The sequence below is a fragment of the Nomascus leucogenys genome, chromosome 15 (assembly GCF_006542625.1).
Source record: "Nomascus leucogenys isolate Asia chromosome 15, Asia_NLE_v1, whole genome shotgun sequence".
Lineage (NCBI taxonomy): Eukaryota > Metazoa > Chordata > Mammalia > Primates > Hylobatidae > Nomascus > Nomascus leucogenys.
Window position 1 is genome coordinate 50,114,538 of NC_044395.1, and position 24,813 is coordinate 50,139,350.

General features: G+C 43.2%; 1 protein-coding gene across 3 annotated transcripts in view; it reads left to right on the plus strand.

Moving 5' to 3' along the window:
* Positions 1-18,628, plus strand: part of ME3 (malic enzyme 3) — a 222,733-nt gene extending 204,105 nt beyond the window's left edge. For all 3 annotated transcript variants that reach the window (XM_004090597.2, XM_030794682.1, XM_003254551.4), the window contains 7 exons: positions 9,390-9,487; positions 9,786-9,899; positions 11,540-11,645; positions 12,547-12,689; positions 13,251-13,424; positions 16,818-16,916; positions 18,296-18,628. In XM_004090597.2, coding sequence (XP_004090645.2) covers positions 9,390-9,487; positions 9,786-9,899; positions 11,540-11,645; positions 12,547-12,689; positions 13,251-13,424; positions 16,818-16,916; positions 18,296-18,457 — 896 coding nt within the window. In that variant the 3' untranslated portion in view covers positions 18,458-18,628. The remainder of the gene's footprint in view (positions 1-9,389; positions 9,488-9,785; positions 9,900-11,539; positions 11,646-12,546; positions 12,690-13,250; positions 13,425-16,817; positions 16,917-18,295) is intronic.
* The last annotated feature ends 6,185 nt before the right edge of the window (positions 18,629-24,813 follow it).

Below are 24,813 nucleotides of genomic sequence, written 5' to 3' on the forward strand. Positions count from 1 at the left end.
CCCATCAAGGCTCCTGTGTGTTATGTCAGGCTATTAGCACCCCCTGTGAGCCCAATGCTTAACAATCAGACATTGCACCAAGACAAGCCTACATCTGAATCCCCATTTTCCTGCTTTGTGGCTTTGGACAAGTGGGTGAAATTCTCAGTACCTTCCTTTCCTTATCTGTAAAACGGACTTAACAGTTTTAACAGCCACAACTGCTCGTCAGCTAGTACCACCAGAATGGTCAGGGTGCTTTTATAAGACCAGCATCTGTTATGGTTGGTTGCAGCCTATGCCAATTCCTTGATAAGTATTTCCAACACCCGTTTATGGCACTGAATTGTTGTAAGGATTGAAGTGATGTATAGGTAGTGACAGGCATGTAGCAGTACTCAGTTCATGGTACCTATTACTAAAATCTCTGATGCCTGACAGGCTCCTGACACACAGATATGGGAGGGAAGAAGGAAAGAAGAGACTTAAGGCAGAGATTTTGATGGAGGTGAGGAGAGGGCCACATGTGAGCACAGGACTGGGGAACTCTGGGGAGAAGAGAAGCAGGGCCCCACCTCACTTTTCTCCCCTTTCCCACATATTCCCTATTATTCCAGCCCATTGTACTAGTCACTCTTTTGTGAGTTTTCTGCCAACTCCACGATTTTGAATGTGCTGGTCCCTCTGCCTAGAATTATCTTCCTGTTCTTCACTACTTTCTGTTTGTCCGTAAAGGCTCATTTCACTTCCCCCAGGATAATGCATCCAGGGCCAAGCCACAGACTCTAAATGATCCCACTCTTCCCCAGGATCTGGGAATGACACTGGACGGTGGTCACCCACTTTACAGAATGCTTCAAAGTGAGCCAGGGGTGGGGCTCTCAGCCAAGAAATGCAAAATACATCCCTGGAAGATGATGACCTTGTTGGAGAGGGAAGGTGTTGGGGACTTTGCACAGGCTTCAGATGCCACAATAGGGAAGAGGCAGACAGGCAGGAATGGCTCATCTCTGAAGACTTCGTGCAGCTCATTTGTCTTGTTTACAAGACGCCAGGGATTATTTCCAGCTGTCGGGGGTCAACTGCCCTCTCTCTCACCCACCACCACCACTACACACACTGAGTAGCAGTTCTAGGCCTTTCCTTGATCTCTCCCCCTGCCGTGAACTTCTCCTGGTCTCTTCAACCTTTTCTCCCCTCTATTCCCAAAGCCTTCCTTTTCACTAAGTCCTGTATTCTGAGGCTGTTCTTCACTTCCAGGGCTGTTCCTAGTCCTGAAGTTCATGTGGATCTCGTGTATCTGGCTCCTCCGAGATCTCCCCTTTTAGCTGTTGCAACAGCCGAACCTCCAGAGAAGCCAAGAAGATGATCGTCATTCCTTCTGGTTCCTTCCAAATTGTGGCAAAACAGGCCTAAACCCTACCTTCTCCATCGGCCAGAGAACTGCCCTCTAGAGAGACCAGGAACTCCAGAAAATTCCCTTATGACACAAAATTGCAGTGAAGTAGTGTAGAAAGCCTTTGCTTGGTGTCCAGTAAAGGGGAACCTGAATTTTTGGAACACTTATGCTGGCAACTCCTTGAGAGTTTTATTTGAGAACAAGACTTTTTTTGTCTTTGTTTATTCAAGGCCTAGCCCAGAGAAGGCCCAGAACAAACACTCAGCACATACTAATGAATAAATGAATGGCAGTAGCTACTGTAGAAAGGTAATTCTTATAGATCGTGGAAGCAGGTGTAGCCTCATAGCAGAGGTTGTTCTGTCCCAATAGGGATCCCGGCCTCCAAAGCCACCGTGGCCAGACCCTGACAGAGCCTCTTTCTGTCCTGCTTGCTGCCTGGGTCAGAAGTTTTCCCTTACCTGATAAAGCAGTAAATTCTTTCCTCCAATAATCTATTGTTCAGCATGGAAACTCCTTTAACTTTGTCAAATCTGACTATTAAAAGCAGAAACTACATTTTCAGCATGCTATTTCCTGAAGCTACAACCTCAAGTACTCAGTTTGCAGGAAATGTAATTATGGAAATCTCCCTCTGAAAAAGAAAACTTCTTTTATCATGAATAGGACCAACCAGCCACACTTTCAGCTGCCCATGGCATTCATGGGCACAAGCCATGTTCCAGCACATCCCTGGACCCATGGGCTTCTCAGAGTGGTTACCTTGAAACAGCTAAGTAGCTTCCTTTCCAGTTTTAAACCCCTAGTGCATAGCCTAAGAGCACCCCAAAAATGCAAGTTAATGATGGAGATAACTTTATTTGCCAAACTTTGTAATTTGGAGCTTAAGAACCACTGTTTTTCCTCTTGAGTTCTGACCAAGTGCAGAAATAGTTTCCCAAAGGAAAAAAATGGGCAACAGTACCAAATGCTGCTGAGAGGTCAAGAAAGAAGAAGGCTGAGAACTGATTACTGAATTTGGCCACCTGGAGGTACTTGGGGACCCTGACAAGAGGTGGGTCATTTGACTGGACTGGGTTTCATGGGAACCAAGGAGGAAGGAACTAGATGCAATTAATATATTCAGCTCTTTAGAAGAGTTTGGCTATAAAGGAGAGCAAGAAATAGGGTGGGACATATAGGACCAAGGGAGGGCCTTTTAAAGATGGAAGTTTTACAGTGTATTTGTATGCTGATGAGAATGATCCAGTAGAGAGGGCAAAATTGAATATGCAGGAAATAGGAGTGGGAATAATGGGACAAGTAGGCAAAAATGATGGGATCCATTAGACAAGTGGCGCTTTAGCTAGAAGCAGGGAGGCATCGATGGTAACGGGGAAAGGCAAGTACTTGGACATTGGAGGCAGAGGGTCTGAAGACTTGGTGGTGATAGGATTCAGAAGTTCTGTCCTGATTAGTTCTATTTCCCTTGAGCCTCACTCTCCACTTTTAAGGGCAAAAAATAGGAGCACAGTAGTCCCTACTTCATGGAGTTGTTGGGAAGATGAATTGAGCAAATGCTGTGCTGGTAAGCACATAGCAGAGCCAAGGCCACAGTAAGAGTGATCAATAAATGGCAGCTGACCTTGCATCCTTTTATTGTAATGTGTCACTCTGTCCCATCAGATTTCCCATTGTTCTGAGTTCCCCTCCCCTTCCAGAGGTACAGCTGAATGTTGACATCTACTGCCTAAGTTCACTTCCCTCTGCCTCTGCTACCACCCTACTCCGTCCTTCCCCAGAGAAACCCCATAACACCTCTCCTGCTGCCCTCAACTATAGTCAGGAAGGGCTGTCTGAGCAGCAGAGATCGTGAAGGGATGGAAGCAAACCTGGGAAGGAAACCCCCAGGTTTCCTTGCTTTGGGTGACTGACAGGGCCAAGCCACCTTTCTCTGTCAGTTTCCTCATCTGTACAACTATTAAATGCCATGATCTCCAATCCCCATCCAGCACTGAATTTCTGTGAGTAAGCCCAGTTATTCAACCTGCAAATAACCCCAGAAGATGGCTGACACCCAAAAAGAAAAAGACCCATCCAGAGTGTAGTGTCTGCGGGATCATCTCTGATGGAATACCTTTGGCGCCATCTGGTGGCAAACGCTTTGCGCAACCCCTCCTTTTAGGGAGGCAAAAGGCTGTCCTGAAACAGACTCCGATGAGCAGAAAACTCCCTCTAGCCAATGGCAGGAAACTAGTACCTCACCTGGAGAGGCCATCTAGTTCAGTGCATCCCAAACTTGAATGGCATACAAGTCATCTGGAGATCTTTTTAAATACAAATTCTGACTCCGTAGAACTGAAATGAAAGAGGGTTTTATGGGTGGAGAGTAAGAAGCATGGAGTTACTTGCAGGGAGGCAGAGAAAATGGGGAGTTCCACATAATAAGTGGACTCTGGAGAAAATTAAGGACAAAGGGGATTTGGGGATTTCAGGAGAGGGTCATACAATGCAATTCTTCTCGCCCTCTCTTTAAGTGATTTAAATACTTATTTAAATTGCTTGTTGATACTGCCTTGGATGTCAGCTTGGTGTTTCTTTTGAATGCAGTAAAGTGCTGAGCCTGACCATGATATAGCCCAGCTTCATTCAGGTTAGATGAAAAAGTAGATATGGGAAAAGGAGGCATGGTTAAGGATGCCTGGGGTAGCAAGGAATGTCTTGCTGATCATTTGGGCTGAGTCTTAAGGAATAATGAACTGCAAAAGGGTCTTCTAGATAGGGATAATAGCAGGGGAAATGTACATAAGTATAAACATGCATGATATGTTTAGGGAACAATGAATAATGCTACTGGTACATGGAGTACACGGGGAGGCACTGCAGAGGTAGGTTGATACTGATAACATACTTTTCTGTACATAAACTAACAAAAAGTATGTCATGAACAACTGTTTTATAACAGCCATCACACTTGTAATCATTTAGTAATTTCTTTCCTTACAAACAGAGATGAGCTCAGTCCATTTTGTTACCATGGTATCCTCAGTACCTGAGCCTGGTTCATAATTGATGCTCAAAAAATAAATGAATGTAACAATTTCCAGTGATCTCTGACTACCCACAGTGTTCTGCTGTTTTGTGCCCAAGTTTTGGTAAACTGGGAGTTCTCTGATGCCAGGGATCACGTTTGATTCATCTCTGTCTTCCACTGTGCCTCGCATGGTGCCTGTCACTTCATAGGCCCTCAGAGGGTGCACACTGCATACTTTGGGGACCATGGGAAGGATGTTAGGAAGTCCCAGTATCCTCAGCCCTGTCTCTGGGACACTGCCAACAGTTTAGCACTCCCTCCAGGCCACAGCTGTGTGAAGACAGGGGTGCCTGCACCCCATCTCCTGAGAAGTATGATCCTGCATAGAGTCCCGCCTTCTGATGTCCACAATGATGAATGTGCACTTATTGGCCACCAACTGTTTGCTGTACCCCCCTATCTCAGCCACTGAGCCAAGTATAAATCTAGGAGAAGGCCCACCCCAGAGCTAGCAAAAAATAAGCCACCTGGAAAACTGGAAACAGAAAATATAGAAAATTCACTCATACTCCCACCCTGCAACCATTAGTGTTTTGTAAGTTCCTTCTGGATTCTATGTGTGTGATACATTACAATTAGAATCATCATATGCATACTGTTTAATGTTCTCTTCCTTCCAGCCAACTCAATGGAACATAGGTTAGTGCTTAAGCACACAGGCCCTAGAGCTTGATTCCCTGGATTCACATCCTGGCTCTGTTATATGATCTTGTACAATTCAGCAAACCATACCTTATTTTCCCAATCTGTAAAATAAGGATGGCAATAATGAGGATTAAATGAATAACTGTCTTCATGTTAAGACATATAAAGTACTTGGAACAATATCTGATGTTAGTGACTAGCTTCACAGCATTTTCCATGTTGCTGTATAATATTCATGATGATCATTTTTAATAGCTATAAAACAGTCTACTGTGTCTACACTGGCTACTTTACTTAATCATTACTCCTTTGTTAGATGTGTCGGTTATTTCCAGCCATTCTGTATTATAAATAACACTGTCATAAATATCCTAGTATATACGTTTTGGATTTTTCCATTTAGAGATTCTCGAAAGTATAAGGTCAAAGGGCAAAAATATTTTATGCCTTTGCTCTAGATGGGGAAACAGTTCTCCACTAAAGATTGTAGCACTTTAAGACACAAAGTATATTGGAACATTTTACTTTTCATTCCTCCCTCCCAGGCATAGATGACAACAATTTTTTTAATTATCCAAATGTAATAAGCCATAAATAGTCCTACATTAATTTCCTTTTGCTTTGTTTTGTTTTGGTTTCACCATCGTGGAGTGTTGCTGATTGTGATTACTTTATTGTGAGCTCTCTGTATCAGAGTCTATACCACTTGCTTTAACAGAGAACACTTAATATTTTTAAAAATGTTAATTGTCTATTAAAGAATTCAAAAGCTAAAAAAGAAACACTAAGGATCTGCTACAACTCCTGAGGCTAAGGGAACAAAGGAAAGAGGAGGTAGCAGTTAGTGGCGCTGGTGTCACTGAGTGGCAGCTATGAGGCTGGTTCTCTCAGTGACGGCCAAACTGCAAACTGGGTTCAACTTCCGTTTCAGGAACAAACGGCTGCCGTGGAGTTGAAGAACTAAGGCTGTGGGGCTGCCAGATTTAGCAAAACCAAATGCAGGACGCTTAGTTAAATTTTGGTGTTAGAAACAAATAATTTTTAGTGTATTTATGCTCATATTGCACAGGACATACTTATACAAAAAACAATCTTCTTGTTTATCTAAAATTCAAATTTTACAAAGTGTCCTACATTTTACCTTGCAATCCTAACAAGATGGATGATGCTGGGGTTGGGGGGAAGCATATTATCCCCCTCATCTAGCCTTTGTCTCCCTCTAGCACCTACTATTGGTAGAGCCCAGCATAGAGCAAGTTGGCAAAGCTGAAAAGTGGTTTGCAGACAAAGCAGTGTAAAGAAGCTGATAAACAATTACCCAATAATTGGTACAGTCCACCCTTCTGGATACTCAGCATCCATATACACTGTCTGGCAAATGTGTACTTCCACACAACAAAAAAAACTCTGGCCAGGTGTGGTGGCTAAAGCCTGTAATCCCAGCACTTTGGGAGGTCAAGGCAGGCAGATCACCTGAGGTCAGGAGTTCGAGACCAGCCTGGCCAACACGCCAAAACCTTGTCTCTACTAAAAACACAAAAAATTAGCTGGGCATGGTGGTGGGTGCCTGTAATCCCAGCTACTCAGGAGGCTGAGGCAGGAGAATTGCTTGAATCCAGGAGGCAGAAGTTGCAGTGAGCCGAGATCCCACCATTGCACTCTAGCCTGGGTGACAGAGTGAGATTCTGTCTAAAATTTAAAAAAAATAACCTCTAACAAAATGCCTGACAACATTCTACTATTTTTCCAACAAATGAAGACATTCTCACCTTTTCTCTGATATGGGGATAGAAAATGTCCCAACAGACATTTTAGTCAACTCTGGAAGATAGTCACTGTATCCACCTCTAAGCAGAATTAATAGCTCATAAAATTCAATCATATTTGGAAACTCTGTTATCTAAAGACTAACATGTGGAATTAACCTCCAACAGAACTTATATAAAATAATAGGGAGGAGAAGGGAGAAGAAATTAGCTCATGTGTACCATTATATACAGTCACATTATGATCAAGGAAGAAAAATATGCATGGCTGCTACCTTCCTTGTTTCTGTAACCAGTCATGATGTCAAAGATGATTTTTATAAATTTCTTCCTCAACCTTCCATTCCGTGTTTTCTTGTCCTCAGACAAGACCTCAGGTGGCTGGGATTCTTTACCCAGTACAGTGACCCAAACCTTCATTTCTGAAGGATCTGAATCCTCCATAGTCCTGAATATCCTTGGTTGCAGTAGTATTTATTAATATTTACTATTGAGCATGGAAATATGAAGATACTCCTCTAGAAGACTCCCCTAAGCTTCAGACATAGTCCTCCCTGTCCTCACAGTCCCTTTGATTATCAGGATGAATCACAACAGCCAGAAGAGTAATCCCCTTCTTTGCCCACTGATTTAGTGGCATGAAGAGCCCCAGCTGGCCAGGGAGCTGTTTCAACTCCCAATTCAATAGAACCATGTTGTAAATCCTAATGGAAGTATTTCCTTCTTGGCAACTAAGACCTCCAATCCAGTAGAGCACAAAATTAAAGAGACAGGAAGCAAAAATTCTGTACGTGGGTTATTAGGTGAAATGGTGAGAGGAGCCCCTCCCACTTCCACCCCATGATTTCTAGACCCATACATTTTGGCTATGAGAGAAAAACACAATGTCTTGCTTGCTAAGTCATCATACATTGCATCCCATAAAACAGAAGCTCATTATCTCCATAAGGTGTTGCTTCAACTTAAGTCTTAAGTAATTCTTCAGTAGGCCATTCTACTGATCTACTAAGCCAGCTGCTCCTGAATGGTTGAGTACATGTTAAGACCAGTGAATTTCATAGGCATGAGCATATTGCTGCCCATCTTTTACTGTGAAGTAAAGTCCTTGATTAAAAGCCTTGCTGTCTGTAATATATCTGGATGGCGAATAGGTATTCCAAACATCCATAGATAATAGTGCTGGCAGAAGCATTACAGACGAGGAAAGAAATCCATATCCAGAATGTATATCTGCTCCAGTTAGGACAGATTTCTTTCCTGTCCATGATGGGAGTAGTCCATTGTAATCATCCTGCCACCAGGTGGATGGTCCCCCCCAGGGAATGGTGCCCATCAGGAGCTCAGCATCGTTCTCTGTGTTTGACAGGTTAATCATTCAACAGTAACAGTATCAGGCCAGCTTGGTAAGAGGAAGCCCATGCATAGCCTCCATCCTTACAACCATGGCTGTTTTATGCATAAGTCCATTAAGCAAACCCTGGGCGACTAAAGAAAGATGCTGTCTAAAATACACAGGTCATGCCATTTTGTCCACCTGATTATTGAAAGACTGTTTTCATCATGTCCTTTGATAAACTCTCACATGGGGCACAAATATCCTCTTACTCTGTACCTATCCCAAGAGGTCCATCCACCTACCGTTTCCCCAGACCTCCTGATCACCAATCTTACTATTTTGTTCTTTCCAAGTCCCTGACCATCCAGCTAAACCATTAGCAACTGCTCATGAATCAATGTAGTGCTAACCATCCCTTGGACCAAAGTATACAACTAAATTTACCACTTGAAGTCATGTCCACTGTCCTTCACCATTACCTTTTACTGGGGCTGTGAAGCTGCCACCTTATACTTCTAGTTGGTGCCAGCATATTATTCACAACAACTTGTAAACCAAGCCCAAGTTTTTTCTCCTTGGTCAGCTGCTCTTAAGGAGTCCCCAGTGAGGCCTTAGATGTGGATTCAGGGAGAAGAAGTCATGTAGCAGTGGTTCAAATGAATCTGAGCCACCTACTCATACAACTTACTTGTCCCTTCCAGACATACTCGAGCCATTTGATGATGGTGTGTGACCAGACACAGCCAACCTTATGACTTGGTGGATAAGATGGGCAGCTCAGGCCATATGGTCATTTAATGCCTCATGGCCAGGTTGTGTTCTCATTTTTTAAAATGTTTTTATCCATTTAGTCCTTATATAATTCTATGAGGCTCATGCTTCTTTTTGTCTTCCATTATATTTATCTTTGTCAATTTCTTTATGAATGATGATGGTAGCAGCACCTGGCTATCTTATCCCATCTTATGGGGTCAAGTAACAAACCAGGAGCTGTTTCTCAACTTCAACAAAAAAGTTACCTGCAAAAGAGAGCATGGATTTGCACCAAAACTTGCATGCCTTCAGGGCATAAAGGCTAAGAAAAGTTGCCTGTTCCTCTACAGTCTAAGATGTGGGGAACTCTGCCAAGGGTCTTCTCTTGGGAGCTGGGGGCCTGTGGCCAGAGGTTGATCTCAGGCCACTCTGTTTCAGGCACAGCCTCCGTTGCTGTGGCAGGGATCCTGGCTGCTCTGCGAATCACCAAGAACAAGCTTTCCAATCACGTGTTTGTTTTCCAAGGTGCAGGCGAGGTATGTGGCATTGAGGGTTTCTTTTGTTGCTCTAGGAAGAGAATAAGAATGGGTGGAAGCATATCAAAGAAGGGAGGCATTCTGGGGTTCTGAAAAGAGGAAGCAGCACAGACATATTGTGATCATTGCAGCTGCCTAGGCTCTGACAATTGGGTGTCTCAAGGCAAAGACTTAATTGGGCCTCCTGGGAGTCATGGAGGTGGGGGAAAGAAGAGGGGGTCATTATGGTGAGACATCAGATAAATGTTCAGCAGCTGTTTGCCCTGTGTCTGAACATCCACCCTATGGTACCTTCCAGGCAGCTATGGGCATTGCCCACCTCCTTGTCATGGCCCTAGAGAAAGAAGGTGTACCGAAGGCAGAGGCCACAAGAAAGATCTGGATGGTGGACTCTAAAGGGCTCATTGTCAAGGTACTGTCAGTCTGGAGACCCGGAGGTTTCCTGACACCTTACAGCTCCCAGGAACTGGAATGGAAGAGGTCTCCAAGAAGTCAACTGCTCAAACAGAATAGAGAGCAAAATGAGGGCAATGGCCTAAGCTCCAAAGCAAAAGATTCGTCCCAAAGTAGCCTTAATTGCTTCTGTCCAAAAGTTTGTGCAAGTGTGTAGATGTGTGCCCCTTCTAGTCTTGTCCCCCACCACTTCCTGACTTGCACTAGCCTCCAGCTACATTAAATCATAGTTTCCAAAAGCAGTCTGCTCTCTGTCTTCCACTTCTTTACACATCTTGTTCTTCTGCCTGAATTGCTCTCCTCTGTTTTTCCACATGCCAACTCTCAACCCTTAACCCCTTCCCAGTTTCCTCCTTATCTTCTGATAGTGCTCAAATGTTACCCCCTCCAAAAAGCTTATTTCCTGCATCTATGCTCCATATATTGTGCTTACCACACGGTAGAGAAGTTGTCCCTTTCCAGTTTCCCCACTAGACTACAGTCTTGATATCAATGCCTGGCACATGGTAAGTGCATAATTAACGCGTGAGGCATGAGTGAAAGAATGAATGAAGAGAAACAGTCCAGCTTCCGGCTAGCATGTGTTGAGAGACACAACTGAAGGACCCCTCCATTAGAGCTACACTCAGTGCTTTAATTCCCAGAACTTCACTAACATAGAATGTCAGTGAGAGACAAAAAATTATGGCAGAGGTGAGAACAGGGGAAGTACATAAGGATATTGACCAAGAATGGCAGAGATCCTCAGCAGAATTGACCTTCCTATTGTTCCATATGGGGCCAGATTTCTGCTGGAAGGAACTTAGCCTTGGAGATTCCTCTTCCCACCCACCCCTACGTCTTTCCAGAGCATAATCTGGCCACAGGTGTAAGCTGCCAGAGACAGCCACTCTTCCCTCTTATCCATCTTTCAACATCATTTTTCTCATTCCATTAACCCTAGCCAAGGAGCTCTCAAAGCTGACATCTTTGCACTGCTTCCTATGAGGCCAGCTAATCCAAAGCAGTCATCAAAAGCATCTGAACCCATTTACCAGCACTTATGCCAGCCTGTCACCTACCAACTTCCATTTGAAGAAATGTAAGGAACTGGACCTGGTTGGGCATGGCCCGTCAATCTAAGACCTTCCTGGAGCTTAGTTTAGTATTATTCACAGGGGAATTAATGGCTCTTATAAGCATATTCAAATTAGCTCCCTGACCCTGGCTGGCACAGGTCCCCATCCCTCAACTGAGCTTGGGTGCTGGATGCCTTGGGCCAAAGGGTCTTGGTGAGACTCAGGCATTGCCCAAAAGCCTTTCTGTCCTGGCCCAGGAAGCCATAATCCTAACAGCTCAAATAAATTCTTTATGGATTCTCCATATGTGGTTTGGGTTAAAGAAACACGCACATACACACACATACCCCACTGTCACACTCAGGTCCCACCATAGGTTCTGCCAGGAAATGTAGTCAAGAAGATGGGCCCCCAAACATCCGACAGCTCAAACCAAAGCATGGGGCTCAGCAGGAAATGCTCTCAGAGTTTCCAAATGCATCTGTACTCCTACCCAACAGGCCATCACAACCACAACTGCTCTGTGTTCCTTTTCCTATAGGGGAGGAGCCACCTGAACCATGAAAAGGAGATGTTTGCCCAAGACCATCCTGAAGTCAACTCCCTGGAGGAGGTGGTGAGGCTGGTGAAGCCCACAGCCATCATAGGTAGGAAGAGGGAGGGTACCCACTACCCAGCCCAGCTAACCCGCTTGACTTGCAGATGGAGAGACAGAGGCTCAGCTAGGAAGCCTAAGTAACCCACGGAAACAGCTCTTTCCCCTATCCCATGTGCAATTCAACGCCACAAACTTTTATTGAGTGACTATTGTATAGAAACCATGGAACTAAGGCACCAGAGTTAGGGCTCAGTGATGCAGAAATATACAATGCAGTGAAAAAGTGCAGGGCTGGTCTGTCTCTCTCTGTCCTTTTTTTTTTTTTTTTTTTTTTTTTGACAGAGTTTAGCTCTTTTGTCCAGGCTGGAGTGCAATGGTGTGATCTCAGCTCACTGCAACCTCCGCCCCCTGGGTTCAAGTGATTCTCCTGCCTCAGCCTCCCAAGTAGCTGGCATTATAGGTGCCCGCCACCATGCCCGGCTAATTTTTGTGTTTTTAGTAGAGACAGGTTTTAGCCATTTTGGCCAGGCTGGTCTCAAACTCCTGACCTCAGGTGATCTGCTCCTGCCCCACTGCCCCCCAGCCTCCCAAAGTGCTAGGATTGCAGGCATGAGTCACCACACCTGGCCTGGTCTCTCTAACCACAATGAGATGGGCATTTCTCTCCCAAGGCAGACCCTGGCATCTCCCTGTGTCCTGAGGAGCAGCTCACTCTCCATGGAAATGCCCAGGAATGCCTTCACAGGAGCAGCTTAACTGGCAGGGACCTGAGGTGGACCAGTGGTCCCTGAGATGAAAAGGAGGTCTCAGGCAACTCAGTCCTTATGGCAGATGCTGGGACCAAGACCGAGTCTTTCATGGTGTTCCTAGTTCCCCCACCACTACCAGCAGAAGAGGAATGGGTTGTTTATAGACAGTAGGCATCCCCACTACCCCCCTTTTCCCTGTAGGTGTTGCTGCCATCGCAGGAGCCTTCACGGAGCAGATTCTGAGGGACATGGCCTCCTTCCACGAGCGCCCTATCATCTTTGCCCTGAGCAACCCCACCAGCAAGGCCGAGTGCACGGCTGAGAAGTGCTACCGGGTCACCGAGGTCAGCGGGGAGTCCTTCCTTCCCCCGGCTGAGAGGACATAGTAACAATTACTATGAGTAACCCCATGAGGGTGAAAAATATTCCTACATCGCTGATGAGCAAATTGAGTTTCATGCCCAAGGTCACAGAGCTAATAAGGAGTGGAGCTGGCTGTCAAACCCAGGTCTGACCCCAAAGCCCAAGCTCTTACCTTTGTGCTATGCTGCTCAAGGTTCACCCTAAATAACACAGAGCTTTGACCAGAACCCAAAACCTGAGGCACTTGTAGACTCTAGGCCACATCCTGTCATGTCCTGGGTTGGCCCTGCCAGGAGGTGACAAAACTGGTACTGTGAACCCCATCACCTTTCAGCAGTTTCTTGGCTGCTAGATAACAGGTGAGGGCTGAGCTTTCTGGTCAAATGACAAATGTGCTTTAAATACCTGCCATGTTCTCAGCACAGTGCTGGGCGTTTGGGAGAGGATGAAGAAGGGTCCAACATTTGGAAGATAAGAATAGGCCACTATTATTACCCCAAACCAATCTCCAAGTTCATCTCTGGTTTTCCTCCTGCCTCCAGGGCCGAGGGATTTTTGCCAGTGGAAGTCCTTTTAAGAGTGTGACTCTGGAAGATGGCAAGACCTTCATTCCTGGGCAGGGAAACAATGCTTACGTGTTCCCTGGGGTGGCACTGGGAGTCATCGCCGGCGGGATCCGGCACATCCCAGATGAGATCTTCCTCCTGACAGCAGAGGTATCACTGTCCGTGCTCCCTCAAATGCTTGCAGTAGGGTCTGTGGGTTGACACTGGGTCCTATACCAGATCTCTCTTATCTCTTCTGCCCATCTGCCCCAACGTTGCCAGTGGATTCCCAAAGTGCTTAAACCTCAAGCATCTCTCATGGCCACCTTGAAGCTTGACTTCTTCAATCACACATGGGGCTTTTGAGGGGGAACGGGGAATAGTGGTGAAGGGTATTAGCAAGAGGCACTGACAGAGGAGGAGACATGCCTCATACTGCCCCCTGTGCCCTAGCAATGCCATCTAGATGCCTAGACAGAAGAGATGCCATCAGAGCCACCTGAAACTGAGGGCTTGTGGACCATGATAGGTGATGGATTCTTCCAGCCACAGGCCTTAACCAAATCACTGGGGTAACTGGCGGTAGTAAGCCCCACTAGGACAGCTTTCTGTAAGGGAGGGGGTGGGTGTCATACTTGTTTTTTTCTCCTTGGAGGACCCAGATCTTGAGCACTGATATGAAGTGTTGGAGATGTACCTATTCCAGGTATCTTACTAGAAAAGTGCACAAAAGGGTTCGTTACTAGACATGATGAAAACCATGAAAGAATTCATTAAGAATGACAGCCTATATTCACACTCATGGTTATTGATAACAGTTACAGTGGCTGAAATTACCAGGTAGTTACCGAGTGCCAGGCACTTGACATTTATCCTCACTCTGACAAAAGCAAGGCATCGAAATGTCTCTGTTGAGAGGTTAGGCTAATCAAAGCCGTATACAAATATTAAACATATTTACACGTAACAAGCTCCAAAGGCTCTCCTGTGACTTCTAACATCCTTCTGCATTTCCTTCTCACTGAGGCACTGGTGAAAGCCTGAAGCCAGTGAGACATGGGTATGGCTTCCACATAGCCCTGTCTGGATCCACTTCTGTGAGTCCCACAGGGAGCTACCTCATGTACCAGGTCCCTTCTTACTATGTCTAGTCTTTGAGCCCTGGCTCTCCAAGGCTGTGCAAATAATGTCTCCCAAAGGCTTTTCAGCTGCCCCCAGCCCCCTGCACACTACTTATGACTTTGTGTTACAGTTCTCTGTTCCCCTTGTCTGAGTATTCTGTTTATCTTTCTTCTCATTGCTGTGATGGGTGTTCTTGTCCTGTAGCTGTGGGCAGGGCTGTGTGAAGCCCCCATTGGATGGAAAGAGTCACTTTCTGCTTGAAGTCAGCCTGAAAGCAAAGTCCTCTGTTGAGTAAAAACACAATTGCTAGAGTCCGGCCTAAGTAATACCATGGGACATCCACACATCTGCCCCACTACCTCCAGTGCCGTGAGACAGTTCAGCTCCATCATTTCATGAACAGTGTCCATCAATTACACAATAACCTCTCCTGGATCTACTTATTATCACCTGCTGTGAGCAAGATAAGGCCCCTCCCCTAAAGAGCTCACATTATGGTCTTCAAAGGCCTGCCAAGTTATATTTCTGAAAAGGGTACTTTTAGTGAAGATAATTTAAGTTGAATTTGATTTTCCCATGGAAAATTAATATAGGCTTTAAGGAGATGTGCATTCACCACCTCCTTTCATTGTAACAACTCTGTAAAATAGGTAAAATTCTTACCCATATGTGAGTTTAAGTCACTTGCTCAAGGTCACTGGTCTTGTGAGCCCAGGATGGCTCCAGACAACTTGACTCCCTGCTGAAGAGCACTGCCAGTGCCTACCATCTTAGATGTGATCACACATACCATGATATATCTCTTCTCAGGATAACTTTTCTAGATGCATATCTAGCCATGGAAATCTTGCTTCTCTCTTATCAATCCATCTTGTATACCTTCACAAAGAGAATCCTTCAAAACATAGGTCAGGTCAAGTCTCTCCCCTAATTTCAGACCTTCGTATGGCTCCTTGGTGCATACAGGATAAAGTCCAAACTCCTTCCCATGATTTCCATACAAGGCACTTCATAACCAGGCCCTCCTTTCCTCTCCAACCTCACTTTTGGTGTCTCCCTACCATCGACCTAACCAATGTGCTGTTTTCAATCTTTTGTCCATGCTCTCTCTCACCTCCCAGCATTTGCATGGGCCACTCTCTCTCCCTTAATTCATGCTTTGTCCTTCAGGTATCAGCCTGTGACACTTCTGAGAAGCCTTTCCTATACATGGTAGACAGGATCCTGCCATCCTCCATGCCTATATGTCCCCTCTCATTGCACTCACCCACTATAATTGCTATAATCATTTGTTACTTGTCCACTGACACCAGTCTCCATAAGAGAAAAGACTATGGCTTCTCCACCATAGAATCCTTCCTTATATGGCTCCTCAGCACCTAGCACAGAGTCTAGAGACTAAAAGTGAGGCTGAAGAGGAAAGGAGGGCCCAGTGATGAAGTGCCTTGTACAGACACCATGGGAAGGAGTTTGAAGGAGCCATATAAAGGTCTGAAATTAGGAGACAGCCTTGGCCTCCTCTGTGTTTTGAAAGATATAGTAGAGCTCAGTGAATGTTTGACTGAATAAATGGAAAAGAAAGATAGAAGTGTGAGAAGGAGGTAGAGGGGGAGGCCCACTTCCCTAATATCTGAAAACATTGAGGGGAGACCAACTTCTTAGCCTTGTCACTTCTAAGACACACAGTTCTCAGAGAGCACCAGTGGCATTTCCCAAGTCTAAATTTAACACCAGAAGACTTGGTGGGAATAGATTCAGAACTACCACATTAAAGAGGCTGATTTGCAAGGCTGAACAAACTCCAGCGTCTGAGCCTGGAGGATGAGGGCCTATGGCAGATGAGGCTTAACCCTCAGAGGCAAGCTCTGAACCTGGAAGGGAAGCTGTTGGAGGCTCTGTTCTCAGGATGATGTGCTTAGGACATTTATTCCAATAAGGTGTAAGACTCAATCACTCACTGGAGGAGAAGCCTTCCTCAGACTGAGACCAGGGCTGGAAGGAAGAGCTCCAGGAGACTGAACACAAAGACATAACATAGCCTAGATGGTCACTCAAGATGGTACCAAGCACGTGGAAGGAGGCTGGGACCCAGGAAGTGAGGGACCCAGGGATCCCTGTGCAACAGGCCGGACCAGCCAAGAGGAGATCTCATAGCCTTTGCTTTGCAGGCCACAAATTTATTCATCTTGGCTTTAGTGATTTTCCTTTGGAATTCAGAGACACTTAACGTTGTTTTAAGCCTCAGCCAGTCTTATAGTACAGAAAGGATGTGTCCTCTCTTACGCCCAAGCATTAAGCTTCCCTGGTAACAGAGTCAACAGTTGGAACTGCAGTGTTTGACCAACTATGCAGGGTGGGGTGAGTCTCTGGGGTAACGGGTTGGGCTTGTTTTGGGAAGGCAGAGACTCAGCTTATTCCTCTCGGTTCTCTCCTTCTCCCCAGCAAATTGCCCAGGAAGTCTCTGAGCAGCATCTGTCCCAGGGGAGACTGTACCCACCACTCAGCACCATCCGAGATGTGTCTTTGAGAATTGCCATCAAAGTAAGGGGCATCCTACCCCTGTAATATGGGTAGTGAGGCTCAACCACTTTCTCTGTCTATGACTTCAGGAGGGTTAAGGGGATGGAAACTGTGGAGACACTGGATCTCCTTGAGCTGCACTACATGTAACCCAGAGGCTGGGTGACAAACCCTTGTTTGCAGCTTGAGCTCCACCCCAAACACCCACCCAGGCCAGTTCTGGGAAAGCTCCTGGATTTCCCCTAATACACCAAGCAGAAAGGTCATCAAAGTCCATGGACCAGAATATGGGAATTTTTTAGAAATGACTCATAAGCGCCCATTTATAAGAAAGGTCAGCTTGTATAGAATCATGGAAAAAGCTCAGGCTTTGGTGCCCAGCTCTCCCAATCAATAATGGTATAATATTGGCCCAATCACTTCACTTCCCTGAGCCTCAGTTTCCTCCTTCTTCAAAGGGCCAGTATTTCCCCATTCTCAGAATTCTAGAGATTGGCAGAGAACAGTGAAAAATCTCCATACCCAGTGCTCTCTCAGCCAGGGTAAATCTCTTTCTTCCCCTTTTTCTCAGAATGGCTGGCTATGGGGTGATCAGCTTCATGGAATATTCCAGACTATAAGACTGTGCAGAGATGATGGGTTTTCAAAGAATCAGAACATGGTACAATAAAGACTGGCCCAACATTGATAATTGTTAAAGCTGGATAATAGATACATGACAGTTTATCATACTATTATTTCTATTAGTGTGCATGTTTTACATTTTCTATAAGTTTTAAAAATAATTTCAGAAAATGCATTGTACAACAGCACACACTACCCATGAGTTGTCTGGTACAGCATCCAGAAACAAGCCTCAAGATTAACAGTCCAGCTCAGGGTCCAGCTTCACCCCGTCAGTTTCTTCCTTTGGGCGATATTTAGATTCACATTCTCCTGAAGCCAAATCTAATACCCAGAGAACAGTGTCCAGGCTGTTCATCCAATTTAACCCATATTCAAGTGGAAAAAAAATCAGGTTCTGGACACATTTGCCTCTTGTCTAATTTTATCTTAACACTGCTCCAGAGAAAGGTCTCTTTACTCTCATTTTACAGATGAGGGAACTGAGGCTCAGCAAGGATAATATCACCTCTGAGGACCCAGAGGCCTTTGGAACAGGCAGAATTTATGCTGAAGCCTCTTGACCCTGACTCAGTATTTATTCTACTATGTTAAAGCTGCCTGTCCAGAAAGAAAGCTTAAAATCCTTCCTATCCAGTTGTTTCATGAGCCATACTCAGGAAAGAAGCAAGTCTGGTCCCTTAAGGTGTATTCCCCTCCCCCATGCTCCCAAGCAAGGATCCTTAAGCAGGTTTCCCCTTAGATCCGGTTCCTTAGCCAAACATGTTTTTCCCTAGGTTCTCGACTACGCGTACAAACACAACCTGGCTTCCTACTACCCGGAGCCTAAGGACAAGGAGGCTTTTGTAAGATCCCTGGTCTACACTCCAGACTATGACTCCTTTACACTGGACAGCTACACTTGGCCCAAGGAAGCCATGAATGTTCAGACGGTCTGATGCAGTCTCAGAGGCTGGTATGGGGCTAGATGAAGCCCAGAGTAACACCCACAATATAAATGGGTTCCAAAATGGCCCAAGTGAATCCTTGTTGCTGTGTTTTTTCTTTTAAACTTTCTGCTGTGAGAGGAGATGCCAAGGCATACAGTGAATAAAAGCCTTGTCTCTGAAGGCCCTGGGAGTTCACTTTTCTGAACCCTCCTCTGAGTTCCTTCCTAAGTATTTCTTCATCCATTAATCACCAACTATTGGCCAGGCCTTGTGGGAAATGCAGAATCTCATCTAGAATCCTGCTTTTACAGACTCGGGCTCTAGTGGAGGAGATTGGACACAATTCATTTTGCCACAAGGGAGAAAGTGGTAAGTTCATGAAAGAAGAGCAGATAAAAACTCAGGGCAGTCAGAAAAGGGAGAGGATACTTCCTATGGAAATGTAAGAGAAGGCTTCAGGGAGAGCAGTGTTTGCACTGAGTCCCAACAGGAAAAGATGGGTGGGAGTCATGTGGAGATGAAGAATGCAAGCACAGTCACTAGCCAGAAAGCACAGCCCACCCATCAGGGAGTTTAGTCCATGTCAGCAATACACACCCTTCAAGTCTCGGCAGTGTGTGAAGGCTGAGTGGCTAAGGGCAGCTCGCTAACTATTTAGGTCACTGCCCTGTGGGTTGTTGAGTCTTAGACATTCTTTTTTCTAAAAGGAAAACCAGAGAAATGTGGGTGGGGAGGGTCAGCCTGCCAAGGAGTGAGGAGGAAGAGAGGCAGTGAGAGGAAGAGCACCATAGGGAGTTCTAGGGAAGACTTGATTTCATTTTCCTGGCTCTGGAACACACTCTGGCTTCCATCCTTCACTCTCTGAAGTAGTTGAGCAACCCAAAGCAGTTTTCTTAGTGAGTAATATCAGTCCATCCTGGGTGTTTCTTAGACCAAGTTCAGTGCTAGCCTTCATCTCTCTCATGTTCAGCAGAGTCCATATCATAGGGGTGGGGGCAGGAGAGAGCTTGCAGCCCCCTGAAATTAGATACTGCTAAGATGTTAAAACATGTTGAGATGGCAGCTTTCAGCCTCTAATTTCATTGTATAATAAAGGCATCAATAAATCATGCTTAGGGCCCTACTCCTGCTGCTACCTCAGCCTCAGGATCTCCACTGCCAGCAACGAATAGGTCCTATATGACCAACTCTCAAGGACAGACTAGATGGACTATTAGAATTCTAGAAGAGTAATTAGCAGAGATACCACTCACTTCTTGCTCAGGTCTTATTCTTCCAAGAACTGCTTCCTCGGTGCTGGTGCTCAGCCAAGAATATCCTGAGAAAACATCCCTCCTCTGTGATCCTTGGGATCACAGAGAATGAAAAACTATTCAGAAGAGAGTTTGAAGAGTGAAGCTGGAATCTGAACACCATGGAATTTTTGACACTGTCTTTTTACATCATGTCCCACAACTTCCTCTGTACCGTGGCTACATATCCTTTATAATCAATATAGTAGAAAAGAAAAACAATAGTAGAGAAAATAAATGAAAGCAAAATAGGTTCTTTGAAAAGATCACATAAACTAACAAACTTTAGCTATACTAACCAAGACAAAAACAAAGAAGACACAAATTACACTTCCTTTGTTCCAGCCACACTGAACATCTTGCCAGCCCTAAGCACGTGTGCTTTCAAGCCTGTGCTGATACTATCCATGCTTGTTCTCTCCTTCTGGGAAGTCCTTCCCTTCCCTTTTTTTCTCTTTACTGACTAAATTTTAGTTCACTCTAGCTTTCTGCCTGGAAACGGCATTCATCCTTGGAATTCAAATGCAATTGGCTCTAAAGAGTAACAGAATTAATAACTAAATTAGAAATCAACAAACAGAAAACTATGGGAAATTCCAAAATATTGGAAAACAATACATTTCAAAATAACCCACAGATCAAAGAAATCACAAGCCAAGTTATATATGTTGAACTGAATTTTTAAAATCATATCAAAATTAATAAGATGTAGCTAAAGCAGTATGTAGAGAGAAACTTTATAGCTTTAAATGTTGTCATGGTTAATTTTATGGCACCACAGGGTGCCCAGATATTTGATCAAATGTTATTCTGGGTATTTCTGTGAGGGTATCTTTGGATGAGATTAACATTTAAATCATTAAACTGAGTAAAGTAGATTGCCCTCCACTAATTGCCTTCCTCCAATTAGTTGAAGGCCTGAATAGAAAAAATGGATTGACCCTCCCTTGAGTAAGAGAGACTGACTCCTACCTGATGCCTTTCTAACTGGGATATTGGTTTTTTCCTGCCTTTAGACAGGAACTATACCATCATCTCTCCTAGATCTCCAGCTTGCTGACTCACCCTATAGATCTTAGAATTTGACAGCTTCCATAATCATGTGAGACAAGCCAGTTCCTTATAATAAATCAACAGAGAGAGAGAGAAAGATCCTATTGGTTCTGTTTCTCTGGAGTAGCCTGACTAATGCAAATTCCTATATCAGAAGAGAAAGAAAGAGAGAAAGGAAACAAAAAAAGTCTCAAATCAATAATTTAAACTTCCTCCTTAAGAAAATGGGGGTGGGGGAAAGCAAACAAAATTCAAAGCAAGCAAAGATTAGAGCACAAATCAATATACCTATAATAAGTAATGAAATTAGTAATTAAAAAAATCTTTCCCCCAAGAAAAACCATGTCCAGATGGCTTCATTGGTTGGAATTTATCAAATACTTAAGTAATAACGCCAATTATTCAGAAACTCTTTCAGAAAATAGGGGAGGAAACACTTCCCAAATCATTCTATGATACTAGTATTGCCATATCAAAGCCAGATAAATGTATCACAAGAAAAGTACAGGCCAATATCCTTCATGAATATAGATGAAAAAATCCTAAACAAAATATTAGCAAACCAAATTCAGCAACATGAAATTTAAAAATTACATACAACAAACAAGTGGGCTTTATCCTCAGAAACATAGTTTTTTAACATTCAAAAATTGTTCAATATGGTTGTTCAATTACATTAATAGAATGAAAGACAAAAAAAAACATGATCATGCCAATAGATATGAAGAAAGCATTTGAAAAAAACCAACGCCCATTTATGAAAAAACTCTAAACAAAGTAGAAATAGAAAAGAACATCCTCAACCTAACAAAGGACATCTATAAAGAGCCAAAGATAACATCATATTTAATGGTAAAAGAATGAATACTTTCTCCTTAAGATCTGGAACAAGGCAAGGATGTTGCTTTTACCACTTCTAGTCAACATGGAGGGTGTTTAGCCAGTGCAATGAAGCAAGAAAGAGAAGCTAAAGGTGTCAAGATTGGAAAGAAAGAGTAATACTGCCTTGATTCACAGATGACCTAATCCTGCATGTAAAAAATGCTAAAGAACACACACACATTCATTCATTCATTCGTTCTCTCTCTCCTCTCTCTCTCTCTCTCTGTCTACTGGAACTAATAAATTAGTTTTGAAAGGTCACCAAATACAAGGTCAACATACAAAAACCAGTTGTATTTCTATATGGCAGGAAATGATCTAAAAATAAAATTAAGAAAACAATTTCATTTACAACTGCATCAAAAAGAAAAGATACTTAGAAATAAGCTTTAGAAGTACAAGTACAGTATACCAAAAACTACAAAATATTGCTGACAGAAATTAAAGATCTAAATAAATTGAGAGAGATTCTTTATTCATGGATTTGAAAACTCAATATTGTCAAAATTGCAATTATATTCAAATTGATCTATAAAGTCAACACTACACCTATCAAAACCGTTGTAGGGTTTTTTGGTGGAAACTTACAGGCTGATTCTAAAATGTATAAGGAAATGTAAAGGATCTCAAAGAGTCAAAAAAATTATAAAGAAGAACAAAGTGCCCTATTCAATGTCAAGAACCTACTATAAAGATACAATGATCAAGACTGTGTGGTCCAATAGCAAAGACATGAAATTAATCTAAGTTTCCATCAGTCGATGGCTGGATAAAGAAAATGGATAAGAAAATGAATATATATGTGCAATGGAATACTATTCAGCCATAAAAAAGGAATAAAATCATGTGTTTTGCAGCAACATAAATAGAACTGGAGGCCCTTAATTGAAACAATTCAGAAACAGAAAGTGAAATGCCATATGTTCTCATAAGTGGGAACTAAATAATGTGTACACATGAACAAAGAATGTGGAATCTCACTGGAGACCTGGAAGGGTGGGAGGGTGGAAGAAGAGTGAGGGATAAGAATTTACTTAATGGGTATAATGTGCAGTATTTTGGTAATGATTACACTAAAAGTCCGTACTTCACCACTATGCAATATATCCATGTAACAAAACTGCACTTGTACACCTTAAATTTATACCAAAAAAAGAAGACTGTGTAGTCATATAAATAAATCAAGCAGAACTGAGAGTTCACAAATAAGTTTTTACATTTATGGCAAATTGACTTTTAATCAAAATTACTAAAGTAATTCATTGGGGGAAAGAGAGTCTTTTGAACAAATTGTGCTGAAACAATTGAATATCCACATGCAAAAAAAAGTTAACTTAGACACCTCACACTAAACACAAAAATTAACCTTTACACATCTCAAACCAAACAAAAATTAACCTGAAATGGATCACAGACCTAAATGTGAGAGCTAAAACTGTAAAATTTCTAAGAGAAAATACAGCAGAAAATCTTTATGGCTTAGGTTGAGTTCTGAGATACAACTTTAAAAGCATGATTCATAAAAGAAATAAATTGTACTTCATCAAAATTTAAAATTTTGCACTTTGAAACACTTTTTTTGGGAGGGAAAAAGACAAGCAGCAGACTGGGAGAAAATAATTGTAAATCATATATCTGATAAAGACATTGGATCCAGAATATATAAAGAACTACTTCAACTTAATAAGAAGATGACAATTCAAATTTTAAAATGAGCAAAATATTTAAATCAGCATTTTATCCAAAAAGATAGGTGAATGGCTAACAAGCACATGAAAAATACTTAACATTATTAGTAATATGAAAATTAAAAACACAATGGCATAACAACACTCACCAGAACAGCTATAATTTAAAAAAAAGATCTGTTGGTAAGAATGTGGAGAACTTTGTCTCCTAAGCACTATTAGATTCAAGGAGAGTTCCCTTGCCTTTTAAGTCTTCACTCTAACTCCTCAGCCTCCCATACATAGCACCAGTATTCAGCAAGTGTCATTTAAAAGAGTGGATGCTGTGGTTGCACCACCTAGATCCTGCCTTGGGTCTGAAACACTCATTCCTCCAGATGCCATTATCAGCTGAGGGCCCACAGCTGCATCGCTCTCTAGGAATTGCCCTCGACTGAAGGTGAATGCTTCACCCAAGATTATGCCATCATCCCCAAGGGAAGCCTACAGGCAATGACTGGTTGATTCAAGGGCCCAAAGGCCAGCTTCCTAGCCTCAATTGAGAACATCTCTAAATAGCCATCCCATCCTCAGAGCTCCCTATGAGACTGGCTGAGGCTACTGTTGCAACTGCTATGTATCACCATTCAACTTCTTATGCTCTATCCTGTTTCTCTTGCTCCCCCATAGATGTTCCCTGAGAAGACACCCCAGTAATCCTCTGGATGCGAATCTCAGATTCAGTGTCTGTTTCCTGAGGAACCCAACTTATAACAGGTAGAAGAAACTGGCCAAAGTTCTTAATTTTCCAATTTGTTGCACCAGCCCCACGTGACCACCAAAAGCTTTTCTGGGTTTCCCTTTCCCTCAGGACAGACCCTCTTCACAGACCAAGCTTAATCCTTATTAGTCCATGTCCAGAATCAGTAAATGTCCCTAGAAAATAAAATGGCCACTTATCTCAGGAGGCCTCCTCCCTCTCTGGAATTCCCATTCACCTAGTCCTTATTGCTTTCATAGCTCTCACATATCTTTAAATATGATCTTTATAATTTTTCCATCTTTTTCTAGTTGTTGCAGGCAAAGTTTTAGGCTGCCATGACCTACTACATCCTATTTAGAAGTGGAAGTCTCTAGAGAGATTTTCAAAATTACAGATGTGTGGATGTTAACTTTTTTCCTAATTTAATTGAATTGTGGTGAGAGAAGTTGTTCTGTATTATTCAAATAGCTTAAAATTTGCTGAAATGGGTTTATAAACAAATATATGGTCAAATTTAATAGTTCATGTACTCTTATAAATATGTATTCTCCCACTGTTGGATGCAATGCCCTTTATATGTTCATGGGATCAAGTTTGTTGACTGTTTTGTGTAAATCTGTATCCAAAATCTTGATTTTTGTCTACTTGATCTGCTTCTGAAAGAGGGACAATAAAATTTCCCACTGCTATGGTAAACTTGTCAATTTT